This window comes from Lepisosteus platostomus, chromosome 2, assembly GCF_059453375.1.
Source record: "Lepisosteus platostomus isolate fLepPlt1 chromosome 2, fLepPlt1.hap1, whole genome shotgun sequence".
NCBI lineage: Eukaryota > Metazoa > Chordata > Actinopteri > Semionotiformes > Lepisosteidae > Lepisosteus > Lepisosteus platostomus.
In genome coordinates, this window is record NC_142612.1 from 16,699,523 (window position 1) to 16,725,020 (window position 25,498).

General features: G+C 42.4%; 1 protein-coding gene across 2 annotated transcripts; it reads right to left on the reverse strand.

Annotated features, from left to right (window-relative positions):
- cryzl1 (crystallin, zeta (quinone reductase)-like 1) lies at nt 1-25,377 on the reverse strand. 2 transcript variants are annotated; one of them, XM_088601124.1, is made up of 14 exons: nt 25,094-25,377; nt 23,248-23,363; nt 21,939-22,016; nt 20,689-20,761; nt 16,620-16,664; nt 15,527-15,595; nt 12,605-12,738; nt 10,703-10,814; nt 6,548-6,568; nt 5,372-5,470; nt 4,684-4,802; nt 2,526-2,631; nt 1,496-1,541; nt 1-462 (listed from the first exon to the last, which is right to left on the reverse strand). In XM_088601124.1, the coding sequence occupies exons 2-14, from the start codon at nt 23,314-23,316 to the stop codon at nt 363-365; spliced, it is 1,071 nt and encodes a 356-aa protein (XP_088457250.1). In that variant the 5' UTR covers nt 23,317-23,363; nt 25,094-25,377; the 3' UTR covers nt 1-362. The 2 variants fall into 2 exon arrangements, with proteins under 2 accessions (XP_088457250.1, XP_088457259.1); XM_088601133.1 differs by lacking the exon at nt 6,548-6,568.
- Nucleotides 25,378-25,498: the final 121 nt, after the last annotated feature.

The following is a 25,498-nucleotide window of genomic DNA, read 5'->3' on the forward strand; positions in this document are numbered from 1 at the left end:
TACATTAAGCAGAACTTTAATGGGGAAAAGAAGATGGGCTCCAAAGGATCCTCATGTACACAGCAGTGGGGCAAGTGTGCTGAGGGTTACATCCCCAGGGGTTTCAGCGATACAAGTGCAGTGTTAGACAGAACCATGCTGGGGCCGAACTGGACAAGACACTCCCTTGAACTACAAACAGTATTTACAGACTGACAAGAGGATAGCAACTTTCCCTTTTGGAAGGCCACAGTCTCACAATGTTACACGTTTTGCTGACATGACTTTAAGACAAAGAGCAGCAACAGGAACCTTTTTTTTTTCCCTTAAAATGTTCCGGCGCGGTTCCAGGGCCCTGCTGACATTTGCTGGTCTCGGGGATGTCAGAGCTGAATAACCTGCCTTTTCCTCACTCTCCTCCTCTGAACCATTTCCATAGAAACTGTGGCTTCGTACAAAGGCACCGGGTCTTCCAACAGCGGCCTGGAATGAGAGCAAACATTGTGAAAAGGCCCCAGGGATCCACGGAGAAGAAAAAAGGAACATATTAAAATATATTAAGCAGTAGAAACTCTGTAGGGTTTTGCCTTCAGCCAATTAAGGAGCTATCAATCTTTCGGGCACTTTAATTCATGCCTGAACTGAAACACAAAGTGTTTCTCAGCAGCAGAGTTTCCTGCTGCCCAGGGATGTGAACTCTTCAGACACAGGTTACAGCACTGTATGAACTCATCTCTCAGGGAGCGCAGGTGACCTCTGACCTGTCAGTGAGCATGTGTGGGCAGAGCTGCCCTGCTCACTCATATAGTAATACTCAACTTAAACGTATTTAGTTTTTTGTCATTTTAGAAAAACACATATTATATTTATCTTGTTTACAATGCAAGTCTCCAGAGAACACTATTCCTGTTCTAGTGGGTTGACACCAATCTACTACAGTACTTAATTTATAATTGATTTGTTTAATCATTTCAATACTGTCAAGTAAAATATATTTTAGTTAGTTGTGACATTATATACTGTAATGCCTTTAATTGACTGAAATCTTGGTTACGCACTGTACAAATATTTGAATAGTTTATGCTATTAGACCTTTAAGAAGATAGGACTACTGAAAAACTGTCAACTGTTAATTGCCATGTCCAAGACAGGGAGTGTTAAACCACGAAAGACAAAACACTTAATAGCATCCTAAAGAATGTAGGTTAATGTTAATGATATTATAACATCATTTAACACGGATATTCAGTGTTAAAGCTCTCTGAATGTGTCACTCAAAGCAAAACAGCTTTTGAAGCATTCATGCACAATTTTGCACAATGAGCAACTCTTTCAAACTGCATCTAAGAACTAAACCAGCTTCAATATAATTCTTCTTTTATTGAAGCTTTGTTGTCCTGCACTACATTTGCACTGTTGAATGCTTGGAAGATTTAAGTGCTAAACCCACATGACGTTGACTGGGGGTTCTGTGCTGTGAAACACTGGGGGGCAGAAAGTTTCATCTGTACTGTACCTGAAGGTCTTGTTGGACAGCTTCTCAACCACATCTTTTAGTATGTCTGAAAAAGTGATGAAGGTCAAAAAGAAGTAAAAAATGAAACTACAGTTGTATAAACCCAGACACCACATGTACGGTGCCGCTACCTGACAAACGTCAATTTTCAAAATAAATGGGAAAAATGTTCACTGCACTTTGCATTCAGGTCCATCAGATCTGAACCCTCTTTCCACAAAAACCCTGGACTCCTTATTGGTGGGATGTGTGTTTGAATCCACAACTGCTGTAGTATCCTCGAACAAGACTTGACCCTGACAGCCCCAGTACAGCCTTCTGTACAAACGCACCAGTGCTGGTGGGAGTGACCCTGCAATAGTCTAGTCTTCAGAGCTCAGAGCCGCCAGGACAAGAATGGATTGAACAGGCCACTAGCTTTACAGCCATGAACCTACCACTGTGTTCACTGACCCAGGTGCTTCAGACACTTTCTCCATGTTACATTACTCTCGGAGCACTGATTAACTTCAGGTTAGCACTGGCCTGCTACTCCTGTCAGATGAAGCCACAGAGCATCAGGAGGCTGGGGGTGATAAGCCCAATTCAAACACACACAGCAGACTTGGAAAGATCTTCCCCTTGAAGTTCATTGGATGATGCGGTTTGTTAACTGCTTGAAGTAGCTGTACATACATGGCAGATGAGGATGCATAAAGTGACACAGAAGTATATTAACTGTGAATCTTGTGTTGTGTGTGACAGGTTTAAGTTTCTTCACTGGGCCTTCACTTTGCTCAGGTTGATCGACCAATTGGTTTTAGGATCTCATTACGAAGATACCGCCTCAGTAATGTGTTTGGGCAGGCTATTGATAACTCCAGATATGCAACATGATGCTGCATGCCACTGAAACACACTTACAATACAATCCTGTGCTTAATGGCAGCTGAGCCAGTGGAAGTGAGGAGCAGTAATTCACCAGCTCTGTGTGCACACACCAGCTTTCTCCGGGGAGAGATAAAGGCCCTTCAGCTGCTGTAAAGGATACGAAGGTACTTCCCCTGGCAAGAGGCCGAGGCATTCCATACTTCATCGTTCAGGAAGGACACTGTGGCTCCTTTCAGATACAGGCCTCGGCTGTCTGGGGGATCCAGCTGGGAAGAGAGGAATGCAGACCACTGAATCACGCATTCGCCACCACGAGGTCCAATCGCAACCTCCTGATTTCCTCGCTCGGTGACTCCCTGAAGAGCAGCAGGGGGCGCTGTGCCAGGATCAAGCCCTTTCCCCTGCGCGTTACCAGAGGAGTCCTTGGTCTTCCTGCAGCTGGCCTGGTGGGCGTCGGCTCGGGAAGGGGACAGGCAAGAGGTTCATTCCGCGCAAAAAAGTAGAAAGAAAAAAAACCCACCAAGTTTCGGTTGCCAAGCTTCTTCAGGCGGGAGGAAGAGAGAGAAAAGCAGAGGACAGAGGGTGTGACCGAGAGTGTCCACACAAAGGGGGAGAAATTTGTAAATGAATGGAAAGGCTCTAAAAGGAAAAGAGTCTAGAAGTGTAAAGATGTGGCCTAATAAACCAAGGCATAGGCTTTCTGGTGTTTTGAATAGATGGACAGCATATACAGTACACTGTTAAACCTATCTTTATGAGGAAACATCCATCCATCCATTTTCTAAAGATTATCCAGCTTGTGCCTGTCTGTGTATGCCCTGTGATGGACTGGCGTCCTGCCTAGAGTGGCAGGGGAGCTGGAGCCTGTCCCAGCATGCAAAAGGTGCAAGGCAGGAGACACCCCAGATGGGATGCCAGTCCGTCACAGGGCATACAATGACAGGCACAAACACACAGCATGGGAAATTTTACCAGAAGCCATTTAACCTACCAGTGGCTCTGTGGCTAAGGATCTGCGCCTGTGGCTGGAAGGTTGCCGGTTCGTATCCCGCGGCCAGCAGAGGAATCCTACTCCGTTGGGCCCCTGAGCAAGGCCCTTAACCAAAACTGGTCCAGGGGGGCTGTACAATGGCTGACCCTGTGCTCTGACCCGAAGCTTCTCTCTCCCTGTCTGTGTGTCTGTGTCTCAGGGAGAGCAAGCTGGGGTATGCGAAAAGATGAATTCCTAATGCAAGAAATTGTAAGTGGCTAATAAAGTGATCTTAGGAAAAAAAAATATCTTTGGTTTGTGGAGGAAAGCTGTGCAAACAAAAACAGAAAAAACTCCATGTAGATAGCGCCCCCAGGACCTGTGCTGAGAGGCAGCAATGCTAACCACTGTTGTCCTGCACAATAACATTTTCTACAATCTGCCCTAGGAAATGTGCCCAACACAAGTGGAACTTATTGCAATTGAATAAAAAAACATTCTTACACTTCTTTAAGCGTAGTTAACATTGTCTTCATGTTTGCACAAACGAAACAGATCTAACTGTGCTTCAGCCAGAGCCATGTACTGGAACTAATCACTAACCGTACTAACAAGAAACAAAACGATTCTAATTCCAATATGTTTTTTCAAACGGTGTATTAACAAATTATGAGTAAAAACGATTGCAAACAGCTGCACAGCTGAAGAATAATGTCATTCACCTGAGTGTAGTATTCATAATGCACCATATAGTATATGTGACTGGGGTTGAAAGTCATGTAGATGTGACTGGGGTTGTGGTGAAACTCATCTGTGCCTGCACCTGTACCTGCTGAAAAACACGTTCCAGTCATGGCGGTACAACAGGCAAAAGGAAGGACGTCACTGAGTTGACGACATGAAGGCGTCACTGAGGTGAAGATGATACGGGGATGAGGTTGTCATTGGGCTGTCACGGATCATGTGGGGGTGGGGGGCTGCCGTCAGTCATGAGTTGAACCCGTGTGAAAGCAGTTTGTGACCCTAGACACTTTGGATTACTAAGAACACTGGAAGACTTCTGACCTTGTATACTTGGATGGTAAGTCCAGTTGTGGACCCCAAGGGGTCGCTGACATTGTATTCTTAAACACCTAAATGAACAAGTAATTTGCTCAACTGGACTATTATATCACATTTCCCAAGCCCCTCCTTATGAAATTCACCAATGTTGACCATATGTTTCTGTAGAGAACCGGGACAGTTCTTTCAAGAGCTGTTCATCAATTAAAAAGACCTTAAAGGCATGAAGGACAGGAGTTGAAGAGTCAGCCCGAAACTATCCTCTAGCTGCATGTCCCTTTCATACCTGCAGGCCTTCTCCTGATGTGACCCAGTGACCTCCAACAGCCAGCAGGGTGATGATGTCATGCTTGTGAGGAAGCAGCTTCTTTGATGCAGATTCCTCATCTGCACCATACAGCCTCACTGTTAACAGGAATACGACAGGAACAAAAGTTTTTTTTTACCTTCAGAAATAAATGGTTTTCAAGCTTTGACAACAGGTCTTTAACATGTTTTTATAATATTTAATGCCCAGCCTGTAAAGGTGTACCACAGCTTACCTTTTATTGTACAGAAATACTGGAGATCTGCAGAATATTAAGTAATATGAATGTAATTGTTAACAACTTCTTTTAGGCACCATCTTTCTAACAACTTCTTCTAGGCAACTTCTTTCTGTGGATCATGGTGAGTACAACAAAGTCAAAGTGTCACTAAATTAACTTGAAAGGTACAATCTAGCTCATCTCATTTTCAGAGCTCAAGGCTCTCTTTTTGTTTTGTTGACAGGGAAGGATATTGGGTAACAGAACATTTTTCAAGCCCACGTTTTATTAATTATGCATTCAGATCATGGGGAATTCATTTTTTCACATATTGCCAGTAAACGCACTTCCAATCACAGCAGATCTGGAAGTTCAACAAGGAAAAAAGATCTTCCATGTCAACCTGTTGCCATTGACGAACCAGAAGGAAAGGGGCCACGTACTCACCTCCAGTGTCAACGACAATGTCCACGCCCAGGCCTCCTGTTTCCTCCATGCAGATGTCCACCAGAGCTGACTTCTGGTCCCACACACTGATCACCCTGGCTGAAGGGAAGCAAGCAGAGGTCAGAGGTCACACGTTGTCTGCACTCACAGGTGCTCAGCTGACATGCACTGCAGTCTGGCCCCGAGCACTTCTAGATCCACTCATGCACCTTTTACAACATCTTCAGCACTGAACGGTCTTTCCACAAACCAAAAAGACAGAGACACTAGCAGAGTTCTCAGTAAATGGAGTACAATTTGCTTTAGACTGAAAAATAATAGACCATTTGAGTTCCATACTTAACCTTTTCACTTTTAGATATGCTTTCAGAAAATGGGGAGGTAATGTCTCTTTAATGCTCCTTAGAAGGGTTTTCACATCTGCACAAATCATCTAGTTAATCTGTCTTTGAATGTCTAAGACCCCTTAAGCAGTCAGGGGTGGCAATTACTGATTCAAACGTTAAGCCTGAGGCAGGGAGTGTGAAGTGTGGAAGCAAACGCATTTTCTGTTGTTTTTTACCTGACTCTGAATAAGGTGATGCAAGACGTTAAAAATTGTTTTCACCTATGCTGTGTAAAACTTCCACGGGACAAATAAAATGAAACTGAGCACATCTGTCTTGAAAGGCATGCCATGCACTTGTAAAATAGCATATTTCCAACAGTTAAAAGCCAAGTACTGGAGCTTAAAAGAGACAATGTTTTTGTGGATACAGAAGATTAAACAATTTACAATTGCATTCTTTATATAATAAAATTTTAATTGAAATGTAATTTGCAGTGGTTGTATTTTGTACAATTTTACATTATTTTACCAAATACAATTGTATTTTGTAAATAATAACATTGAAATTAAACTGTAATTTTGGCTGCCACTTCCGGATGACAAAAGGTGTCAGGACAAAACTACAGATACTACATCCCAAAGGAGTTCTCTGGAGCAATGCTGTAAAATGCACCCTCGATGGTTACGGCAACATGCTACAAACGCTTTGGTGCTGCACACTCACAAAACATACGTCGGCTTTTGCCCAATCAGTTGATACAGTTACACGTTACAAATCTGAACTGGGCCCTGACTTTCCAAGTGCGGCGATGTGCAGACTCAACACGGGCACCATACAGCAGACTCACCTACTATCGACTCCTGGACACCTTTGCAAGTCGCCGCGGTGAAAGAGAAACAGTAGAAGCAACAAGCAGAGTGAGAACAGAAAGGACTTCCACTCACATTGTGACGCCATTCTAATGGAGTGGTAGAAATGCTTTCCCAAGAGTTTTAGAGACATTTCCAGACACATAAATTATACCCAAGTACATTCTGGATTAAGAACTGAAGAAGTGCCTTTGTGAAGAGATTTCATTTCATATGAATTAACTGAAAACAGCACTATCACACTCACCATAAAGGATATCTGTGTCCCAAATTAGTATAATAGGAACATCAAGAAGGCTGTCATTTAGAGGAGGTGTTTTATCCCCTTTGATGTTCACTAATAAGTTTGAAACAACAGACCAATTTATGGGAGCCTCTACAGAAATGTCTTCTAAATTTGCTGTTCCAATTTAAGCATCTGTACTTCCCTGGCCAGGCTTTCCAAATTATGATTTGTGCATTAAACAAACCTCCCCCGCTTCATTCTAAACACGCCTCGTACAACAAGAGGCTGGCCTTTGTCTAAATCGGTTATTTTTACTTTCAGTAATTACCGAGCAAGTACTGGCAGTTTTCACTTACTGCTCTAATTAGGTTTTGCAATCTGAGATGAGACATTTTACTTAATACGTCTGCTCCAATTTAATCCATAATCCTGTTCTGTGCTGCCAAGCTGCTGGTTCCCTATCGCTCCTGCCTCTCTGCACTGTACTTAACACACCCTGTTCTTCGGCTGCCAAAACCATCCACGGGGATCACATTCATGCTGATCGAGAGCTTAGGTCATAATACTGCGATTCAAACAAGTGAAGAGTTGTTTTCTGAGATTCCAACATCAATTTGCTACTAAATTCCAAATGGGTAAGACCACCCAAATGGCCTCCTCTGGTTTGAAACTGTTCTTATACTGTCCTTCATTAAGCCAATTAAGACTCCAGGACCTTGTATTTTCTACTCCCAATGGCAGTTTTCCCTCCCTGTGAATTAGCTCAGTCATAGCAAACTCATCGAGCACCTGGAGGAAAGTCAGCCACTTTCTTGAAGTATGGTGAAATTCCACATGCTTTCAACAATGGCTGAAAAACACCTCTCTTGCTGGACTGTTTCTCAGCCTCCTACACCTATCTGGTCTGTGAATGTTCAGGCCCATGGTGAGGCGCAGGCTTCGGGCCTTCAGGCTTCTGAGGGAGAGTCACTTGTTTGCTGGCCTCACCCATGCGACACCATAGACACCATTCAGCCTTTTACACTCGAGACGCTGCTTCATCCTCACTCCCTGCACTGGGCCCAATAGTTTCTATAGTAAGCACCAGGGCTCCAGTCTCTTCTCTGTGCCACTTCCTCCTCTTTCCTAAAATCAGTCCCCTTCTAGACAGGCTTTTAAACTTTCAGTAGTGAAGACCTTCATTTTAATTTTATCTTGCCTGAATTTACTAGCTTCTTTCATCTGTATTAAACTAGTAACACATTAGCTTTGGATAAAATTGCAGGATGTTGAATTATACAACCATTTGCTGATAACACAAGCCTCCAAGAATGTCTGTAATGAAGTGAAAGGATTGTAATTTAATGGCATATCTTTGTAATTAATCATAAAAGTGATGTTTTTGTTTTGAAAAGAATGTGGCAAAGAAAGATTATGAAAGGCAAGGTGGGCAGTATTATACTTCTGACAGGAATGCAGGTAGGAACAATATTTTGTCTTCCACCAGCGAATCTATGTTAAACGTTTACTTCCATCATACAGAACACTGCAGTGGCAGTTATAATAATAATAATATAATAATAAACTTTATTTTATATAGCGCCTTTAAAGGTGGCTTCTCAAAGCGCTTTACAGGATGACAATAAACAATAAATAAGAAGACTACAACAATAAATAAGAAAATTTCACAAGATAGGACACAATTATAATTACAACAATACAACAATAATAATAGAGGAGACCGTGGAAGATGGTATTAAGAAGAGCAGAGGGGTGAAGAATGGAACCAGTTAAGTAAAGGCTTTTCTGAAGAAGAAGGTTTTGAGTCTGGATTTGAAGGAGTTTAGAGAAGGTGACTCTCTAATATCCTTGGGCAAAGAGTTCCAGAGCTTGGGGGCATAGCAGGAGAAGGCCCTGTCGCCCATACAATGTAGACGGGCTTGGGGGACAGTAAGGAGGGCAGAATTTGAAGAGCGGAGGTTGCGAGGTGGGGAGTAGGGCGATAAAAGTTCAGACAAGTTCAGACAGTTCAGACAGGCAGTTCCAGTTGAAGAGTGCTCTCACCCCTCCCTGTCACTGTGTGTACAAACTCCCTGTGTCGCCAGTACCCAGCACGCACATTCTGACACGTCCTTTGTGGCATCCTGTAAGTAACTAACATGTCTTCAGCTGTGCCCCTGATGGCTCCTTGCACACAGTCAGGATGCTGTGATTCATGAAACTTAAGTTTCACTTTGGTGACAAATGAAGTCCATTGCAAAAAGGATGCACGATTTTTCCGATACTTTTTAAAATGCTGATATTGTAGAAGAATCAATGTTCTTTTCATTTGAATGCTATACGTTATCCAAGATACAGATACAGAAGATAAAGACTTATATATCCAATGTATTACTTGTCTATCTGTTAGATAAGAAAGGTTAGAAATGAGAGGAGGCCATTCAGTTCATACAGCGTGTTGGGTAGTTACTGTAGAAATTCATTGATGCGGGAATCTCATTCTGCTGTTTCCTGAAAGAAGCCAGGAACAACATAGTTGGGCAGCTTTTCCAGAATCCTACCAACTTTAGTTTTTGTTAATGTTACTGTAAAGAGCGCAGCTTTCTAACACGGCCTGCACACTGCTATGCCCACAGTCAAAAATGCTTTCCTTCTGGACTTATGTCTGTACTACACTGGGAAAGCCAATCAGCATACACTTCAATCAAAAGTCTTGTTGGTGCTTGGTGAATGATGATTATTTGGTTAATTTCACTTTAACTGAGAAAAGACTGCTTTTTGTTGGCTTCATAGCAATAAAAAAGACAATTGTACAAGTCTGAATAAGCCCAGACCCTGCACCAGATAAATACCCGGTACTCACATTTCAATATATTGTGAAACATAGAATGTGCAACTGCTAAAACTAATAAGGCAAATTGTAAAACAATCTAATCTTGGAAGATATTTTCACAGCTTTTGGAAAAGTTCTTGATTCTTGTCAATGTATACACATGACTTTAGAATTAAACTAGCATTACATAAGCTCTGATAAAATTGTATGGCTGTATTGGTACTGTCATGATGATTGTAGTCTTGATGTTTGTTCTTATTTGTTTTTTACTTATGTTTGAAGGTTACATAAAAATGTTGATCAGAAAATAACCATGTTGTCCTCCAGTGTGTGGAATATAAGACAGAGAGCTGCAGCAGCAAGACCATGCTAGGGGGGCATGGATCGCTCGGCATCAGGTTTTCTAGAATAATCTCACAGGAAGGCACTGGTGCCAAGATACGAGATCTCACAGGAGCAGAAACATGGCTGCTGACGAGCAGAATAATAAAGCTAATCAATAATAAACCTGGTATTTCTCATTTCAAGTCTTAGAAGCAGGCAGGTGGGGACTTTATCCACCACAGAAGAGAAAGTACCCTCATGGCAGCCATAGTGCACCATTGTGCGCATCAACTGTACACCCGATGAGGAAAAGAAGGGAGGAATTACTTTGTCTGAACTGTCTCCTGTGCCTGGCAGGCTGAGAGAGAATGCCCGAGAAGAAATTAAGCAAGGGCTTTGGGGTAGAAAAATCTCTGTAGAGAGTAACTGCATGCAATAGTAACATCAGCTGAGCAGCTCATCTGAAAAGCAGAACCTCTTACACAATGGTGCCTCATCACTATAGTTTTGCAATGGTGTGGATTTCTGGTCCAGGATAGAGTTTGCCAACTTCCAGTGATAAACTGATTTTCATCTTTAGAGGCTTAACATCCAAGTCCCAACCAGGACCAAGTTTTCTTTAGCTGTTGCTTAAGTGAAGATGGTGCATTGAGACAAGGCAGTGTAGGCACTCAAACAGCCAACTTTGACTTTGGCAGCAGCAGAGGGCCTGAAACACTCCCAGAAACCCGTCTCCCCTGGAACAATTTAAAAGCGAACGTATTCTCTTACCAACAGTGGGTCTCAGCTGCTCCAGACACTGGTTGTCTTCAATAGATAAGGCAGTAGACAATACCTTTGCGCCATGGTAATGGGCTAACTGGATTGTAATTATACCAAACGGCTAGAAACACAAAAGGAAAAAGAGCCATTACTGCCCAAGGTTCGAAAAAGCTTGAAGTTGCTATATCCAGTTGAATACTCCCTTTGTGGCATACACAGGACTGTAAATGACTCTGTTATACACACAGTACCAGTGCACAGGAGAAACAGTATTAGGCAGAAGGCAGAGGCAGTTATTTAGAGCTGTGTAGGCTTTTTAAATAACCTCCAGTACTGACAGAGGTGATTATTAGGAGCCCTGAAGAGGAAAAACACAGACGTCAAGACAGTTGGGCCAAAAAAAGACATGAACAACCAGAAAGCAAGACAATAAAATAAGCAGTGGCAGGAAGCTTGATGCGATAACCGCATTACAAAGTCTTTATTCACTTCATCGTACCAGCTGCTCTGGTCTATATGAAGGAGGGATGGCTCACTGGAGATCTGAGCCCGAAACAAACAATACCTCCCTGCTGAACTGAAGGGGAAGGGTAGTTACTTTCATGTGAGGCAGGAGGCAGAATTCAGTCGTCTGGAAGAGTAGATATTGCTACACACACAAAACTGGAATCAAGGACTCTTCATGGGCACTACCCAAGTTTATTTACCACCTTCAAGTGAATTTTAATAACTGAGTTTAGTAAAAAAAATATTTCTCTTCTATCTGAAAGGAAATATATATATATATTCATCTAAAAAATGTAATCTAAAAAGTAAAAATAATGCTGAAATTCAGCTTTCACTTGCTGCATTTGGACTTCAAAATTTATTCGGAGGATCTCTTTCTGAACTCAGGAAAAGAGCCAACAGCTGGAAAGTCTTCTAATTAGAGTGTTCGTACAATTCTTCCTGGAAGGAAACTAGATGTTAACTGTGAACAATATTGGAGCATGCTCTCCTGTTTTTACAAGTTATGCAGACTTACAGTGTATTTTAACATAACAGTGACATTGCCCAGTTTAAGAATACTTCAGTTTTCATCTGTACCTTTATAGAAGGCAACTGTGATGCACAATACTTTGAATTCCATCTCAATTTATAATATCTGTAGAATATCTGTAGAAGTACATTAATCCTTTTTTCTGTTTCAGTGTAGAGCTGTAAACATTTCACAGCGCTTGTGTAATTTACCCAATATAACAACCATGTAAACCTCTAGTGAAGCATTTCTCAATCCATGACATGTCTGATCCTATGACACTGGGGCAAAATGAGTTGAATGGCTGTCCCTTTCATGAAAATGAATTTTAGATTTGGAGGAAAACATTCAAATAACTCTCATCCTTTTCTGGAGTCATGAGGAACGATCAAGCCTTTAGGATTCTTCTGAAAAGGGAATTTAAAATAGGATGGCAAAAACAAAGTTTTTTTTAGATGATTCTGCAAGAAGCAGAGGCCTTCGCTGTCATGGTGCTCAAACTACTGCAAAGTGACCTCTGATGAGTGTCACTCAAGTGTCTCTGGGCCTCTGGCAGCACTTACTGATGCTGAAGGAAGAGCAGCACCAGCTGACACAGCAGCGACCACCCTGTCCGCAATGTGGGGTGTGCCCCTGTTAGCCAGGAAACGGCTTCTGTACATCCAGCCACCTACAATATTTCATTTTTAGTGAACAAAATAAGATTTTCTTCAAACTCAGAATCCTTCTTTTGTCATGGTTTTCAAAAAGAAACGCCTGTCCTTTCACATGGTTCTATTCTAGACGCTGACCCCTCGCTGCACACAGGCCCAGAGAGACTAACGCTCCGTGCTCTCAACATGGACGCCCAGCACCGAAGCAATGGCTGTGGGGGCTGGGTAGCGCGTACTCACACTCGCCCCATCCAGAACCAAGACGGTGTTTCCCGCGGTGACGTGCGACAGGGCGTGCAGCGCCGTGTACGAACGCAGCCCGTCTCGGATCGTCCCGGCCGCCTCCGCCCAGCTCACCTTCTCAGTCTTGTGCACTGTGGAGGACAGACGGCACTCAGCTGGGCCACCGCTCCCAGCGGAAAGCACAGCACTGGCCTGGCAAGCCATGAGGCTTCGCTCAAGGGGGCTTATAATAGGTGGGCCAACTGAAATCCGATTTTCATTAAAGTTGTAGGAGTGTGGAACTACCTGCCCAGCCACGATATTTAAGCTTATGTCAAGACAAGAGTACCTTGGATCAATTAGCTGCTAGAAACCAAATGACTCACCTTCTCTTGTTTGTATCCACTTTTGTTTTTCTAGGATTCTTAATGGCAAGCTGTATATCCAAGGCCCAACAACAAAGTTTGTCTTTAATATTTATACAGGATGGTATTATGCAATCAGAATATTTACTAGAACAATCTTACCAGATTCAAAAGCATTAGCTTGCAGAATGACCCCAGAAAGCTGGGCTTTGGCCAGAGCAGAGTGTGGTATTGTCTCTACTTCTATAGTCTGAGCAATTTAATACACTGGAGTTCTGTCAGGGGGTTCCTCTTTTTTTAGTCTCCACAACAAGGGTGCCATCACAGTAACTGTGACATGAAGATCTCCAACAATTCCAACGTTTCCAGTCTCAGAAAATGTTCAAATGATCAAATTCCAAAGGCCAAAATACACACATTTAATTCAAGACAGAAGGCTACCTCCCCTTTCATGTTTTAAACAAGAGCTGCCACTGCAATGCATTTGTGATGACTTCCTCATTGTGCTCACTCATAACGGTATGACAGAATTAAAAAGCTCTGAATGTGCAATTATTTTCTTTCTGAAAAATGCAGCTCAGCAACCGAAAAGCCACTCAGTTCACTGTTTTTTTTTTCAAGAAAGGACTGAACTTGAACTTGAACTTTATTGCCATATGTAACCGGTACTGGTACAATGGAATTCTTACTTACAGAAAGTCTCTCGATTGTAAAACAAGTGTAAAAAACAGGACAAAGTGCAAACAGTGCATCAAGACAATGTACAAACAACAATAGACAATGTGCAAGTAAACATGTAGACAGTTTGAATGTAAACAATACAGACGTGTTAACAATGACTGGAGATGTGCAATAGATAAGAAATCATAAAGAGGTAGATGGTGATGGTGTAGGTGTGGTCCGAGGGGGATGGCTAAATGTGTTCGCCAGCCTCACTGCTTGTGGGTAGAAGCTATTGAAGAATCTAGTGGTCAGTGTCCGTATGCTCTTATATCTCTTGCCTGAGGGCAGTGGGGTGAAGAGCTCATGCCCGGGGTGGTGACTGTCCTCTGTGATGGCCAGAATTCTACCACAGCTGCGGTCCTCATAGAGCTGTTTAATCTCGGTGAGACCGCAGCCGATGATCTTCTGGGCCATATTGAACATTCTCTGCAGTGCCTTTCTTTCTCGTGAAGAGGTGTTGCCATACCACACGGTGATCCCGTTGGTGAGGACACTCTCGATGGTGCAGCGGTAGAAGTTCACCAACACATGTATTGGCATCCCCCATCGCTTGAGGCACCTCAAGAAATAAAGGCGCTGCTGAGCCTTCTTCATGATAGAGTCAGTGTTCACAGTCCAGGTTAGATCTTTAGAGATGTGAATTCCCAAAAACCTAAAGCTGGTGACTGTCTCCACTTCCGTTCCATCAATACTGAGTGGGCTGTGAGTGTGTGGCCTGTGTCTCCGAAAGTCCACTATTAGCTCTTTCGTTTTCTTTATGTTCAAGTCCAGGTTATTGCTATGACACCACCTAAGCAGCTGTACAACTTCATCCCTGTAAGTGGACTCGTCATCATCACTGATCAGTCCTATTATAGTGGTGTCATCGGCAAACTTGATGATGCGGTTGTTGCTGTGTCTTGCTGTGCAGTCGTGAGTTAATAGGGAGTACAACCTTGGACTCAGACAGCAGCCTTGTGGGGTTCCAGTGCTCAGGGTGAGTGGTGTTGATGTTTTATTGCCTATCCGCACCACCTGTGGTCTCTCGATAAGAAAGTCCAGCAGCCAGTTGCAGACAGAGTTGCACAGACCTAATCCCCTGAGCTTTGTCACCAGTTGACTGGGTATGATGGAATTGAATGCTGAACTGTAGTCCACAAACAGCATTCTCACATACGAGAATGGATAAGGATAAGATCAATTAGGATAAATTAGCTCCTAACTACCAATCAGGCTGGATGAGCTGGATGTCCTCTCATCTGTGGCCTCTGATGTCAAATTATTCTTTCAGTCTACTCTGTGTGGTTTGGAAACAGAAGCTTGTGTCCATGAACAACACAGCTTTCTAATTACGAGCCTTGAGAACACCAGGTCAATTAGAGATGATATGAGCACCTCTGTGGCTATAGACTGACAGTCAAATCCTACCTAGCCGAAGGACAACTGCTGATAAATCACAAGAGTATGACATCTTTTTTTACTTAAGGGTAGTTTTCAGGTTACTAAAGAGGTTTCAGTTCAGAGGTACAGCTGGAGACTCAACTTTTTCATTTATGTTATTATGTCATGAAGAGACGCTTCTGAACACAAGAACTTCAGCAACGGTTCTATAAGGTAAAAAATGCAAGCAATCGTAAAACAAACTGTCTTAGTGCAGAAAAGACTGCATGGGAGCACAGCGCAAAGTCAACAACAGTCTTTTTTTCTTCCCTGTATTGTTCAAAAGATACCCAGAATTTAAAAATAAAAAACTCTGAAAATGCATCTTAGAATCATGAGGATTTTTGTGGGACTTCCTACACTATGCTAATTCTATAAGACTTCTATAATTGTTATGCTCTAATGCAACATAACAGCAAAGCTTGAAACATACCCACATGATGCTCATGGATTAATACAACATCACACAGCCCAGAAACTCCTGCGTCCAGTGGTAGGATTCCTGTAGACAGTGAATGAAATGACATGAAAGCTCTTACTTACGCTCAGCAAAGAAAACCCTGGGTGATACGGAGGAGGGGAACTCAATCTGTTACAGCTGTCTTTAATGAGAAACCCTGAAGTATAAATGTTTCTCCTGCTGGACAAATTTAACCAAACCTACTGTCAGTCACAGGAAGATAGTGACTCCTCTCTTCCTGGGCTTGAAATGAACAAATGTGATTTTCTTATTATTTAGGGGTTGAGATATTAATAACACCACTCACTAATTGTTAGACTGCCTCAGTTCACAATTTACAGATAACAGGATACCTGGACAATATCACTATATAGTAACTTTATATACCACGTAAATAATGTATTATTAATTTATAAATAATAATTTGGCTCATCCTAAAGTTTAACTAAAGTAAAGTGGCTCATTTTAACTAAAGTGACTGACATCTGCACCCATATCAAATCCCACATGGATGCACTTATACAGCTGTGGCCCATGAGACTTGTACCCACAACCTCCCAGTTACAAGTCGAGAGTGCCACATTGCTGCCAACAAATCAAATCATCACTACCAATTTGTTTTTATTTTGATCTGTACCTTTGTATTGCCCTCCATTACAATTCTATGCCATTAAGGGTTTAAAAAATGTCAGAGAAGTTTTAAGAAAGAGCCATTTCAGTCATAAGAGTTAATAAGAGCTTTGGTATCACCAACACATCTACACAGAACTGTCATGTCACCACGGCGACTGAATGGCACATGAGAAAAAACAACTGAAGCTAAAAATTACAAAGAAGAGGAAGCATGTTAATCATCTGTTATCCCACACATCCGAGGTCAGAGAGCAGGAGGTACAAAAGGAAAACTACATCTGACCAAGCTATAAGCACTGGATTACAAAGCATTTCAAAAGAAGAACAATTCACCTTTCATCTTCAAAGAACACACAATCATCACAGGAGGCCAGTCTCTACCAGCGCAATGACAACTTTAGGATGGACTGTGCGTTCCTGCAGCTGGACTTACCCACAACTTCATCATCAGGCCGAAAGAATGTCACCTTGGGCCCAACTGAAAAGAGCAGGAAAAACAGAATCCATGAATCGATACACACTTTTAAACAGTTATTTTTACCTCTCTTTTCCGTCAAGGTTTGCTGATGCTCTCCCTAAGCTGGGAGGACTCTGTTCACACTGCAGGAATTGAAGTCTCTGTGTTGCCCAGCAGAACTTGGGAGCAATGCTGTCCAGGTGAAAGGAACCACAGAACAGGCCATTTGGCTAGCAAAGGCAGGCAGGAACAGGCCTTAATCTGAGTTTTGGTCAGGGACACTTTGAAACAGCCAGGCTGCGTATGACACAATATACACATCTGGATACCAGGAGCAGTTACAGCTCTCAGATACAGTTACTGTCATTTCAAACAACAATATTGTTGTAATGTACGCAATCATTTTTTCTGTATTTTGCCAACATATCCTTGAATGGTGCCCTCGTGACACTGGTCTTGAGAAGGAAGACACGCAGCTCTGCAACATGAGAAGGAAAACGTGCAGTCCAGTGGGCCAGGACACTGCTAACTGACCATTCAAAATGTGATCAGGGTATGTTACAATACATAGCCACACTGTTGACCAAACTGACCACATCCGATCTGCTTAGCAGGAACCTCCCGAGACAAAGGGGAGAGGTTGGTTAGGGGCCAGAGCAGGCAGACTTTTCCAGTCTTTTCTGACTAGGTGTAGTTTATTGCAAACTGTACTTCTGTGTAGTCAAGCCACAATTTTGTATCACCTCACCTCCCATTAAAGAAAATAGCACTTTTATTTTTCGGCTGTTTACATTCCAACACGCCTGCTCTCAAAACACAAAACACTGTGAAGTTTTCCTGCTGTCCGTCAAAAAAAGGCTCAATTCACGTTGTTGGAGCTGGCACCTCCTGAACACACAGACATTTCAATGGAAGTTGATATAACTGAAGACATGAAAATGCGGCCTAGTTAACACAATCCCACTGCTCCTGGTAGGTAATGATGCTTGACTTGAAACCTAACGTTTCCCATGATTCACAGAAGAAAATGTCAGATTCAAATTTCTTCTCAAAGTAGGGCAGCATTCACAATAAAACATAAAAACATACCATCTCTCTGCATCCACCTTTGAAAATCCTGTAATCTTTTATCTTTCTTGGTCACAGACTGAGATACTAAGTCTCTGTGATGTTATATTTACCCTAGTCCCAGTATCATAGTTTGACTGACCGCATCTTTCCAGACCAAACACTGTGGCAGAGAGATAGGAATTCCCAGGAATTCTCAAGGTTTCCCCTTCCCACAGCAGGAGGACAATGATTTCCTAATTCATGAAGGATCTGTAGGTCCAAACAACACCACCTCATTTTAAAATAATTGTAATAAATTCATGAAAAGAATGAAGGCACAGCGCAAAAATATTTCCCTAATACACAAGGCCCCTTTTATATTTTATCTGCATTTTCCACATGGACACAAACAGAAATGACGTTACAGGATGGCGTCAGCTCAGATTTCCACAGCCTGTTCGGCACTAAAGCTGAGAAATTTCCTCCAGGAAAACCTGAGGCCTGACACTGATAAAACAAAGAGTGCATTTAATTAAGCACTGATGAAAAGTCAATCTTATCTGCAAAATCTAGTTCTGCTTTTTTCCCAGTCCAGAGAACACCTACTGAAATTCTTCTCAATCCAATTAGCCTTTTAATATCTAGATTTAAACAGCCTAAATACTGATACCCAATTTCAACTGCTTGCTCATAAGGTGTCTCACTAAAAACTTAATTCATGTGTTTTGTGCATGAGGTTACCCTTTAATAACAATAATTCCTTACATTGTTTAGCATTCTTCTTAACACTCCACTTAAAGCGCTTTACAGGTAATGGGGACTCCCCTCCACCACCACCAATGTGCAGCCCCACCTGGATGATGCGACGGCAGCCATAGTGACCCAGTACACTCGCCACACATCAGCTATCAGTGGGGAGGAAAACAGAGTGATGAAGCCAATTCATAGGGGCTTATTAGAAGGCCATGACTGGTAAGGGCCAGAGGGAAATTTGGCCAAGCTGGTGGCGTAACATGTCTACTCTTTTCGAGAATCTCCCTGGGATTTTTAATGACCACAGAGTCAGGACTTCTCTTTTACATCTCATTTGAAGGACAGCTCCTTTTTTACAATATAGTGTCCCCATCACTACACAGGGGCATTAGGACCCACACAGACCATAGGGTGAGCGCCCCCTACTCCAGCAGTAATCTTAGCTATCCCAGGAGGTCTGACCAGGTACTGATCCAGTTACTGACCAGACTCTCACCTGCTGAGCTTCAGTGGGTTGCCGTTTGTTAGTTGCTTTTATTTTCTATAGTTGCACTGTGGTCTGCATATAGAAGAATTATATTATATCTTCTACCACAAGGTATATATTTAATATAGAATTTTACCTGCCTGTAAGAGAAGGCTGCACAAGAGTGCATGAAGAGGATGGGTCTGGATCCACTCGAAAAGGGAGCTAGAAACATCACACCTGGGCTAGAGTGTTACAGCACTGTACAATCAGGCAGCCCAGACTGTGCTCTGTCCATTATTTATAATCTACCAGTCCATGTAAAGGAAGCCATTGAATTAAGGCTCAAATCTCATCCAGTCCTTCCCATTCTTGAATCGCTACCTTCTAAATGCTGCCAATGCTCCAGGTTATGTGAGGCCCAAAGCCATCTGTCTCCTGGTTAAATGTTCACAATTTATCCTTGTTCAGCTGTATTAACATACCCTCCTGCCCTCTCACCCGCATCTGTGCCCTTTGGAAGAGCCTGTAGTGTCCTCGTTCCCACTAAATGCACAGTGGGTCTGTTGGCTCAGGGCATGCAATCCCCTAGCCTCCGACTCCAGGGATCCATTTTTCCCCACTGGGGAGTTGTGTTTTTCCTCCCTCTGCGTTGGAAAGGTGCGCAGCCTATTCTGATGTGCCAATGAACGAGTGTGGGAGGGCTCCATGCCAAATAAAAACGGAACTGGGCTGAGCTTTTAAAGCCCACAGAGACGGACAGTGCCCTGGTGCTGGTGTACAATCGGCTGGGCGAGGGACTAACATGCATATTTTGCAGAGGAAGTTCCATGTGTAGTTCTCTCACCCTGAGCTGGCATGAGGGCATTAAAGGAGAAGTGAGGTCATTATGAAAGTGGAAATTCCAGGTTACAAAGGCCAGTTTGGTCTAAACAATCACAGCAAGCTCAACCAAACAGGACTTCCCATTAGACAACCAAAAGCGATATAAAAAGACAACATCAAATAATACTGTTGTGTCAAACAGTTTTATTTTTTACTATTTTGTACAAACTCACTGAAAGCAGATTGAGCCAGATGCTTACTTAAAAAGACAATATTGCTCAGATACAGTGTTGTGTCTATTTTAAAACCTCTAGCTTTTTTCCTCAAGGTATAAACCTTATGTAACATCTGTGATACTTGTTAAAATAGAACCGATACCCTGAGGGCAATGGTCTTATTTTAGATTGTTGTTGTTGTTAAATGAAAACTAAATGTGAGGGAAACAACTGTGTAAGTCTTCAGCCTTTTAATTTTAGGCTGTTACTGTCAGGTATAAGGTGTTTTAAGAATATAAGATGATAAGAGCTGTTTCTTAAAAAAAAAGCCAGGGTGTTGTCTGTATGAAATCCCAATTTAATTTTCATTTTAGAAAAAAAAATATTTGCAAAGTGCAGTGCCCTCCAAAAGCACTATAAGAACAAACTCAAAATGTATTTTGTTATTACAGAGAAGCAAGTTTTGATCATGAGAGTAATATGAATTATAAGTGCAATATAACTTTTTATTTTTCGATAATCCCAAGCACATATTAAATCTTAATAGAACTAACATGCTGTATGTTTCATTATAAAGTAAATTGAACAGTTTTGACTTTTCTGTCTCGGTACATTTGGAGGTTACTGAACAAGTGGGTTCTGAACCTACTGTAAATGTGCTTGCATTAGTGCCGCAAAACCAAAACCGATGGGACCAGGACAACTCTGCTGACTAATGTAAACTCATCTCGCTCACCTTCAAGGACTACTCCGGCAATTTCTCTTCCAACTGGCACTAAGTCTTGCTGCAATTTCAGGTCCTTCAGAAGCTAAGAAGAGAAAGGTGTAAATGCTGGGGGTTACAGCAAGCAATGTCTATTGTGGCAAGGCCTCAGGGAGAGCACTTTCAGCACTGCAACACTGGACAATCCCCAGTTTCACACGAGCACTGCAACCCTATCATTGCCTCAGAACAAAAGGGATTTGGCTCAATCGGGGGAAAAAAAAATCAGACGGAGAAACCTGAACCCAGGACATAAATCTTTGTTATTTCAAAGACATGCTGCGTTTCCCTTTTCTTACAAGATCACTGTGAAAAAGCACAGGGCCGTGACTTATACAAAAAAAAAGGACAACCACCTCCCAGCACACAGATATACACCCATCCCTCGATGTATGAACAGCTCTTATAAGGATTTTTGCACTAATAAGGCAATTGTGTATCCGGTTTGTACATGTACAAATAGATTTTCACTAAAAAGGAGAATGTGTCCTTTGTAACTGATCTATGCTTATAGAATGACCTCTCACCTTGACAAATCAGTACTCTCTCAGAGTAAAAATAAGTAATATTGGGTGATTTTCTGGAGCTCTGGAATGAAGATTTAGTTTCTAAAATAATACAAATGAATCTTCTGTTGACAACGTTTTTGAGAAACAAATTATGCTCACAAATCGAGGGAAGGTATATAGGGTGTATATACAGTAACTCAGGAGGCAGCCCTGCTGAGTACTGTCCAGAACTCTCAACTCCTAACTCCAAGGCTGTAGCTTTCAGTCTTCGGTGGACACTGCTAGTGTTACCCTTCAGCAAATTCATTCAATGCTGCACTAACATGTCCAACTGTATAAATGGATGATTTGGATAAAAGTATAAGCAAAATAAACTAATAAAGAAGAGATTCCCATTTCCAGCCTTCCTATCAGTACAGTATGCATTTTCACAATAGTAGGGCTACTCACCTAAATACAACACAGCCCTGAAGATATACTATAGCTTCTAAAAATGAGGCTTTAATAACATTTTATGGCCCAGTTTTAATTTTAAACAGCAGACTTAAGAACCATGTGAAATAAGATAACATTAACAGATTGAAGTTTCTGGTGAATGGTGTAACAAGCACAGTTTTAAATTGGGCAAAGGACACAAGGACACATGGAATAAATCAGATAGGAAATTCAGATCTGACTGCCAATATCTTTTCCAGGTGACCGATGACTTCTTACCGCGGTATCCAACGGGCTGAGGGCACACGCTTTCACCTGCACTTTGACAAAGTGGCTGCCGGGAACACTTGGGAGCTCCTGGGTTATAAATTGAAGAGATGGGAAAACAGATATGTGTGCTGAAAATACGTAAGGAAGTAAATTACATTTTAGATTGACCAAATGCTGACATGACATGTCATTCTGCTACACTTCCAATATTGTGAGAAGGCTGATGCCCAAGACCATCTCTGGAAATGCTCCTCTCAAATTTCTAATATTAATTACAACCTCAAGCTTTTCAACCGCTTTGGGTTTTAGACATGGTCTTGGATGTGCTTGAGCTCACAGTGTCTGGCAAACAGTTGGCTCGTATTTGTGATGCTGTGTGGCTTTCATCTGACGACCAGGAACTGCCTAGCTGAAAAGAATGGCCGTCTTTGACGAAGTTGTACTTCGAAACTGCAGAAATATAAGCCCATTTTGAGTGTACCAATTTCCAATTCCTAATTCCTTAAAAACGTTTTTAATTGTTTCTTCCTTTTCCAAAGTTACAACGGGCAAAAGGACATATGGTTTGCAAATGTACTGTCCACACTTAAATGTATTATTTGGTGAAAAGTAGTCTTCAGACTACCCCTGCTAATGCCATGTTTATTAGTAATATTACCAGACAGACAAACAGTCACAGCCCTTCATTCAGGAAGCACAGACTTCTTGGTGCATATGCTTGAATCGGCCGGTAGCCTTCAGAAGAATTTAGAAAAAAAGATCTTCTACTATTCTTTTGGATTGTCCTTACATTTTTGACAGTGGCTCTACAAAGTGTTTTTACAGCTGGAGTGTAACTATGTATTGGAGCAATTGCTTTTGGATTATATAAAAAAAAGAGAAATATGGCCTTTTCTGCTTATGAAAGCCGGAGTGATATTCAATCTTTTGCCACACTGTCCCATACACTCTGTAGAAAGGGAATCAGCAGGGTAGTATAGAGTAGTTTTAAGAGGAGGTCTAAGAGAATAAGCTGAGTTTAACCCCTGAGGTAGGAACTTTGCGGTCATGCATTTCTAAACAGACATTAAAAGACTCCTTTGTCAGATGGACGCCCTTGAAATTTGCAATTTTCACTCTCCCCGCAGCTGAAACTCACACATAAAGCGATTTATCAATGGGATGCCTTCATTTTCACTGAGCCAGCCATAGTGCCCATGAGGACAGAGAGTGGCTGCGGAATGGGTTCCACATGACCTGTCTCTAGTCTCTGTGCTGTCACAAATCACTAAAGTGGGAATGACTTTGCAGCTCTTTTCCTGAAGCTGTCTGCACTCACCGTCTCTTGGATGACAAACTTCACTTCTTCCGCAGTACTTTCACTTAATTTACAGTAAAGCCCCTTCATTTTAAAGCGGATCTTGGGGTGGAAATCCCTGCTCAGCAAAAAGCACCCTGAGAAAAATAAAGGAGAGTATAATTTAATAATAATAATTCCTTACACTTATATAGCGCTTTTCTAGACACTGGACTCAAAGTGCTTTACAGGTAATGGGGACTCCCCCCCACCACCATCAATGTGCAGCATTCATCACTATGCAACTGCAGCCATAGTACGCCAGAACGGTCACCACACATTAGCTATCAGTGGGGAGGACACCAGAGTGATGAAGCCAATTTATAAATGGGGATTATTAAGAGGCCAAGATTGGTAAAGGCCAATGGGAAATTTGGCCAGGACACCAGGGTTACACCCCTACTCTTTTCGAGGAATACCCTGGGATTTTTAATGACCGCAGAGAGTCAGGACCTGGGTTTTACGTCTCATCCTTGTCATCCAAAGGGCGGCGCCTTTTTACAGTAAAGTTTCTCCGTCACTATACTGAGGCATTAAGACCAACAAAGACCGCAGGGTGAGCGCCCCCCTGCTGGCCCCAATAACACCCTTTCCAGCAGAAACCTTAATTTTTCCCTGGAGGTCTCCCATCCAGGTACTGAGTTTCAGTGGGTTGCCAGTTGTGAGTTGCAACCCTATATAAATGTATTTTTATTTTATTTATTTACATCAACAAAAACAGCTGTATTCAAAATGAGGAGTTATAATTATAGATAAGTAGCAGATGGCCTGCAGCCCTTAAGGACTTGAGGTGGTCATCCATTTTCAGTGCTTCAAACTTTGCTGAGTGACAGCTCAAACACAGGGCGATATATCCTTATGACAGTCATTGTGGGAGACAGAAACATTCTGCAGTTCCCGAATCCAGCCACAGGAACAACATGACAGAAGCCCGTTTACGACCAATCGTCAGTCTCTGTTGTCTTCTTATGGTTGACTTTAATGCAATGTATATTCCATGCCATATACAGTATACATATGGGTCTATTGCACCAGCATTTTTACATTTGGAATAAACAGTCTCACAGTAGGCAGCGTTACACCCCTTGAACCTGTGCATGCCAGGAGATTGTGCTGCACACAGCTACAGAAAACCTCACTCTCTGAAAGCCAATTATAAGGTGTGAATCTACAGCACGCCATGGCAGATAAACTGCAAGTAACTCCTACACCCTTTGAGCTAGACCAGGGGTGTCCAGTTTTGATCCTGGAGGGCTGGTGTGTCTGTGAGTGTTTATTCCACTTCATTCATTAATGAAACCTAAACCAATTTGTTACTGGCTTAACTGGACCAGTTCCAGTTTCTCCCAGCAACTAATGTGCTACAATTTTAAAGAGACCCGGAAATCGTGAAGACACTCTAGCATTGACGAGCCTTGAATAAGCTATTCTGATTTATATTACCATGGCCCCAGCTGAAAGTGCTTACTAATTTAATGCGTCCAACAGCCACTGAATGCAGAAGAATAATCATCGTCAGCAGTTATCACATCAACATGTTTCGAATCTGATCCCGACAGGAGGCGTGTCGGCTGTCCAGCATTCCTGACCGTTCTGTCACAAGGAGAGACCGGGAGGAGACGCATATTTCTGCTGGGGATGCATTTCAATGAAAAACCCAAAGCGACACTGTATAGAAATCAAACGCTGTTGTGTTTACTCATGGCAGTGTACTATCCCAAGTGACTTCAGCAGTACAGGAAAAAAGTGGTGACTGGTAATTAAAGAATCCGAGTGTGCAATTCCCTCCGAGCGATTAGGATGGTGCATTACTAGGAAGAGACCTTACCTGCTCTACAATCCTCCCGATCCAAACAACTTCCCAAAGTCGCGCCCCTCGTTCCTGCGATTTTAGCAGACCGGGCGACGGCTGCTTTCTCATTCGCTACGCTCACAAAAAATCTTCACAAAGTCAGGAGGAAAGGGGCGAAAACTTGAGCAGCGACTGCCTGAACGATCCGTCAATTAACTATCATCTTCTTTCTATTGGCTTTCTTTATCATCAGTCAGTGGAAAGAGTGGGATCGGTCCAGAGCCGGAATACGCCCAACACTCCCATTTGTCCTGCCTTCCGTCCGTCAAATAGTATCTCTCATTCTATTGGTTAGAGTCACCCAAACCCCTTGCGAAATCGCTCTACTTGGCTGCCTATTGGACTGTGCTGCTGTCAATCTTTTGGAAGGCTTGACGAGGC

What these genes read in the sequence shown, in the direction of transcription:
- cryzl1 (XM_088601124.1), bottom strand. Translation starts at nt 23,316, where the DNA reads ATGAAGGGGCTTTACTGTAAATTAAGTGAAAGTACTGCGGAAGAAGTG. An exon ending in TGTCCAGGAGTCGATAGTAG is followed by an intron (nt 5,471 to 6,547) that starts GTGAGTCTGCTG and finishes GCTTCCCTTCAG; the next exon opens with CCAGGGTGATCAGTGTGTGG. An exon ending in CATCAGGAGAAGGCCTGCAG is followed by an intron (nt 2,632 to 4,683) that starts GTATGAAAGGGA and finishes CTCTCTTCCCAG; the next exon opens with CTGGATCCCCCAGACAGCCG.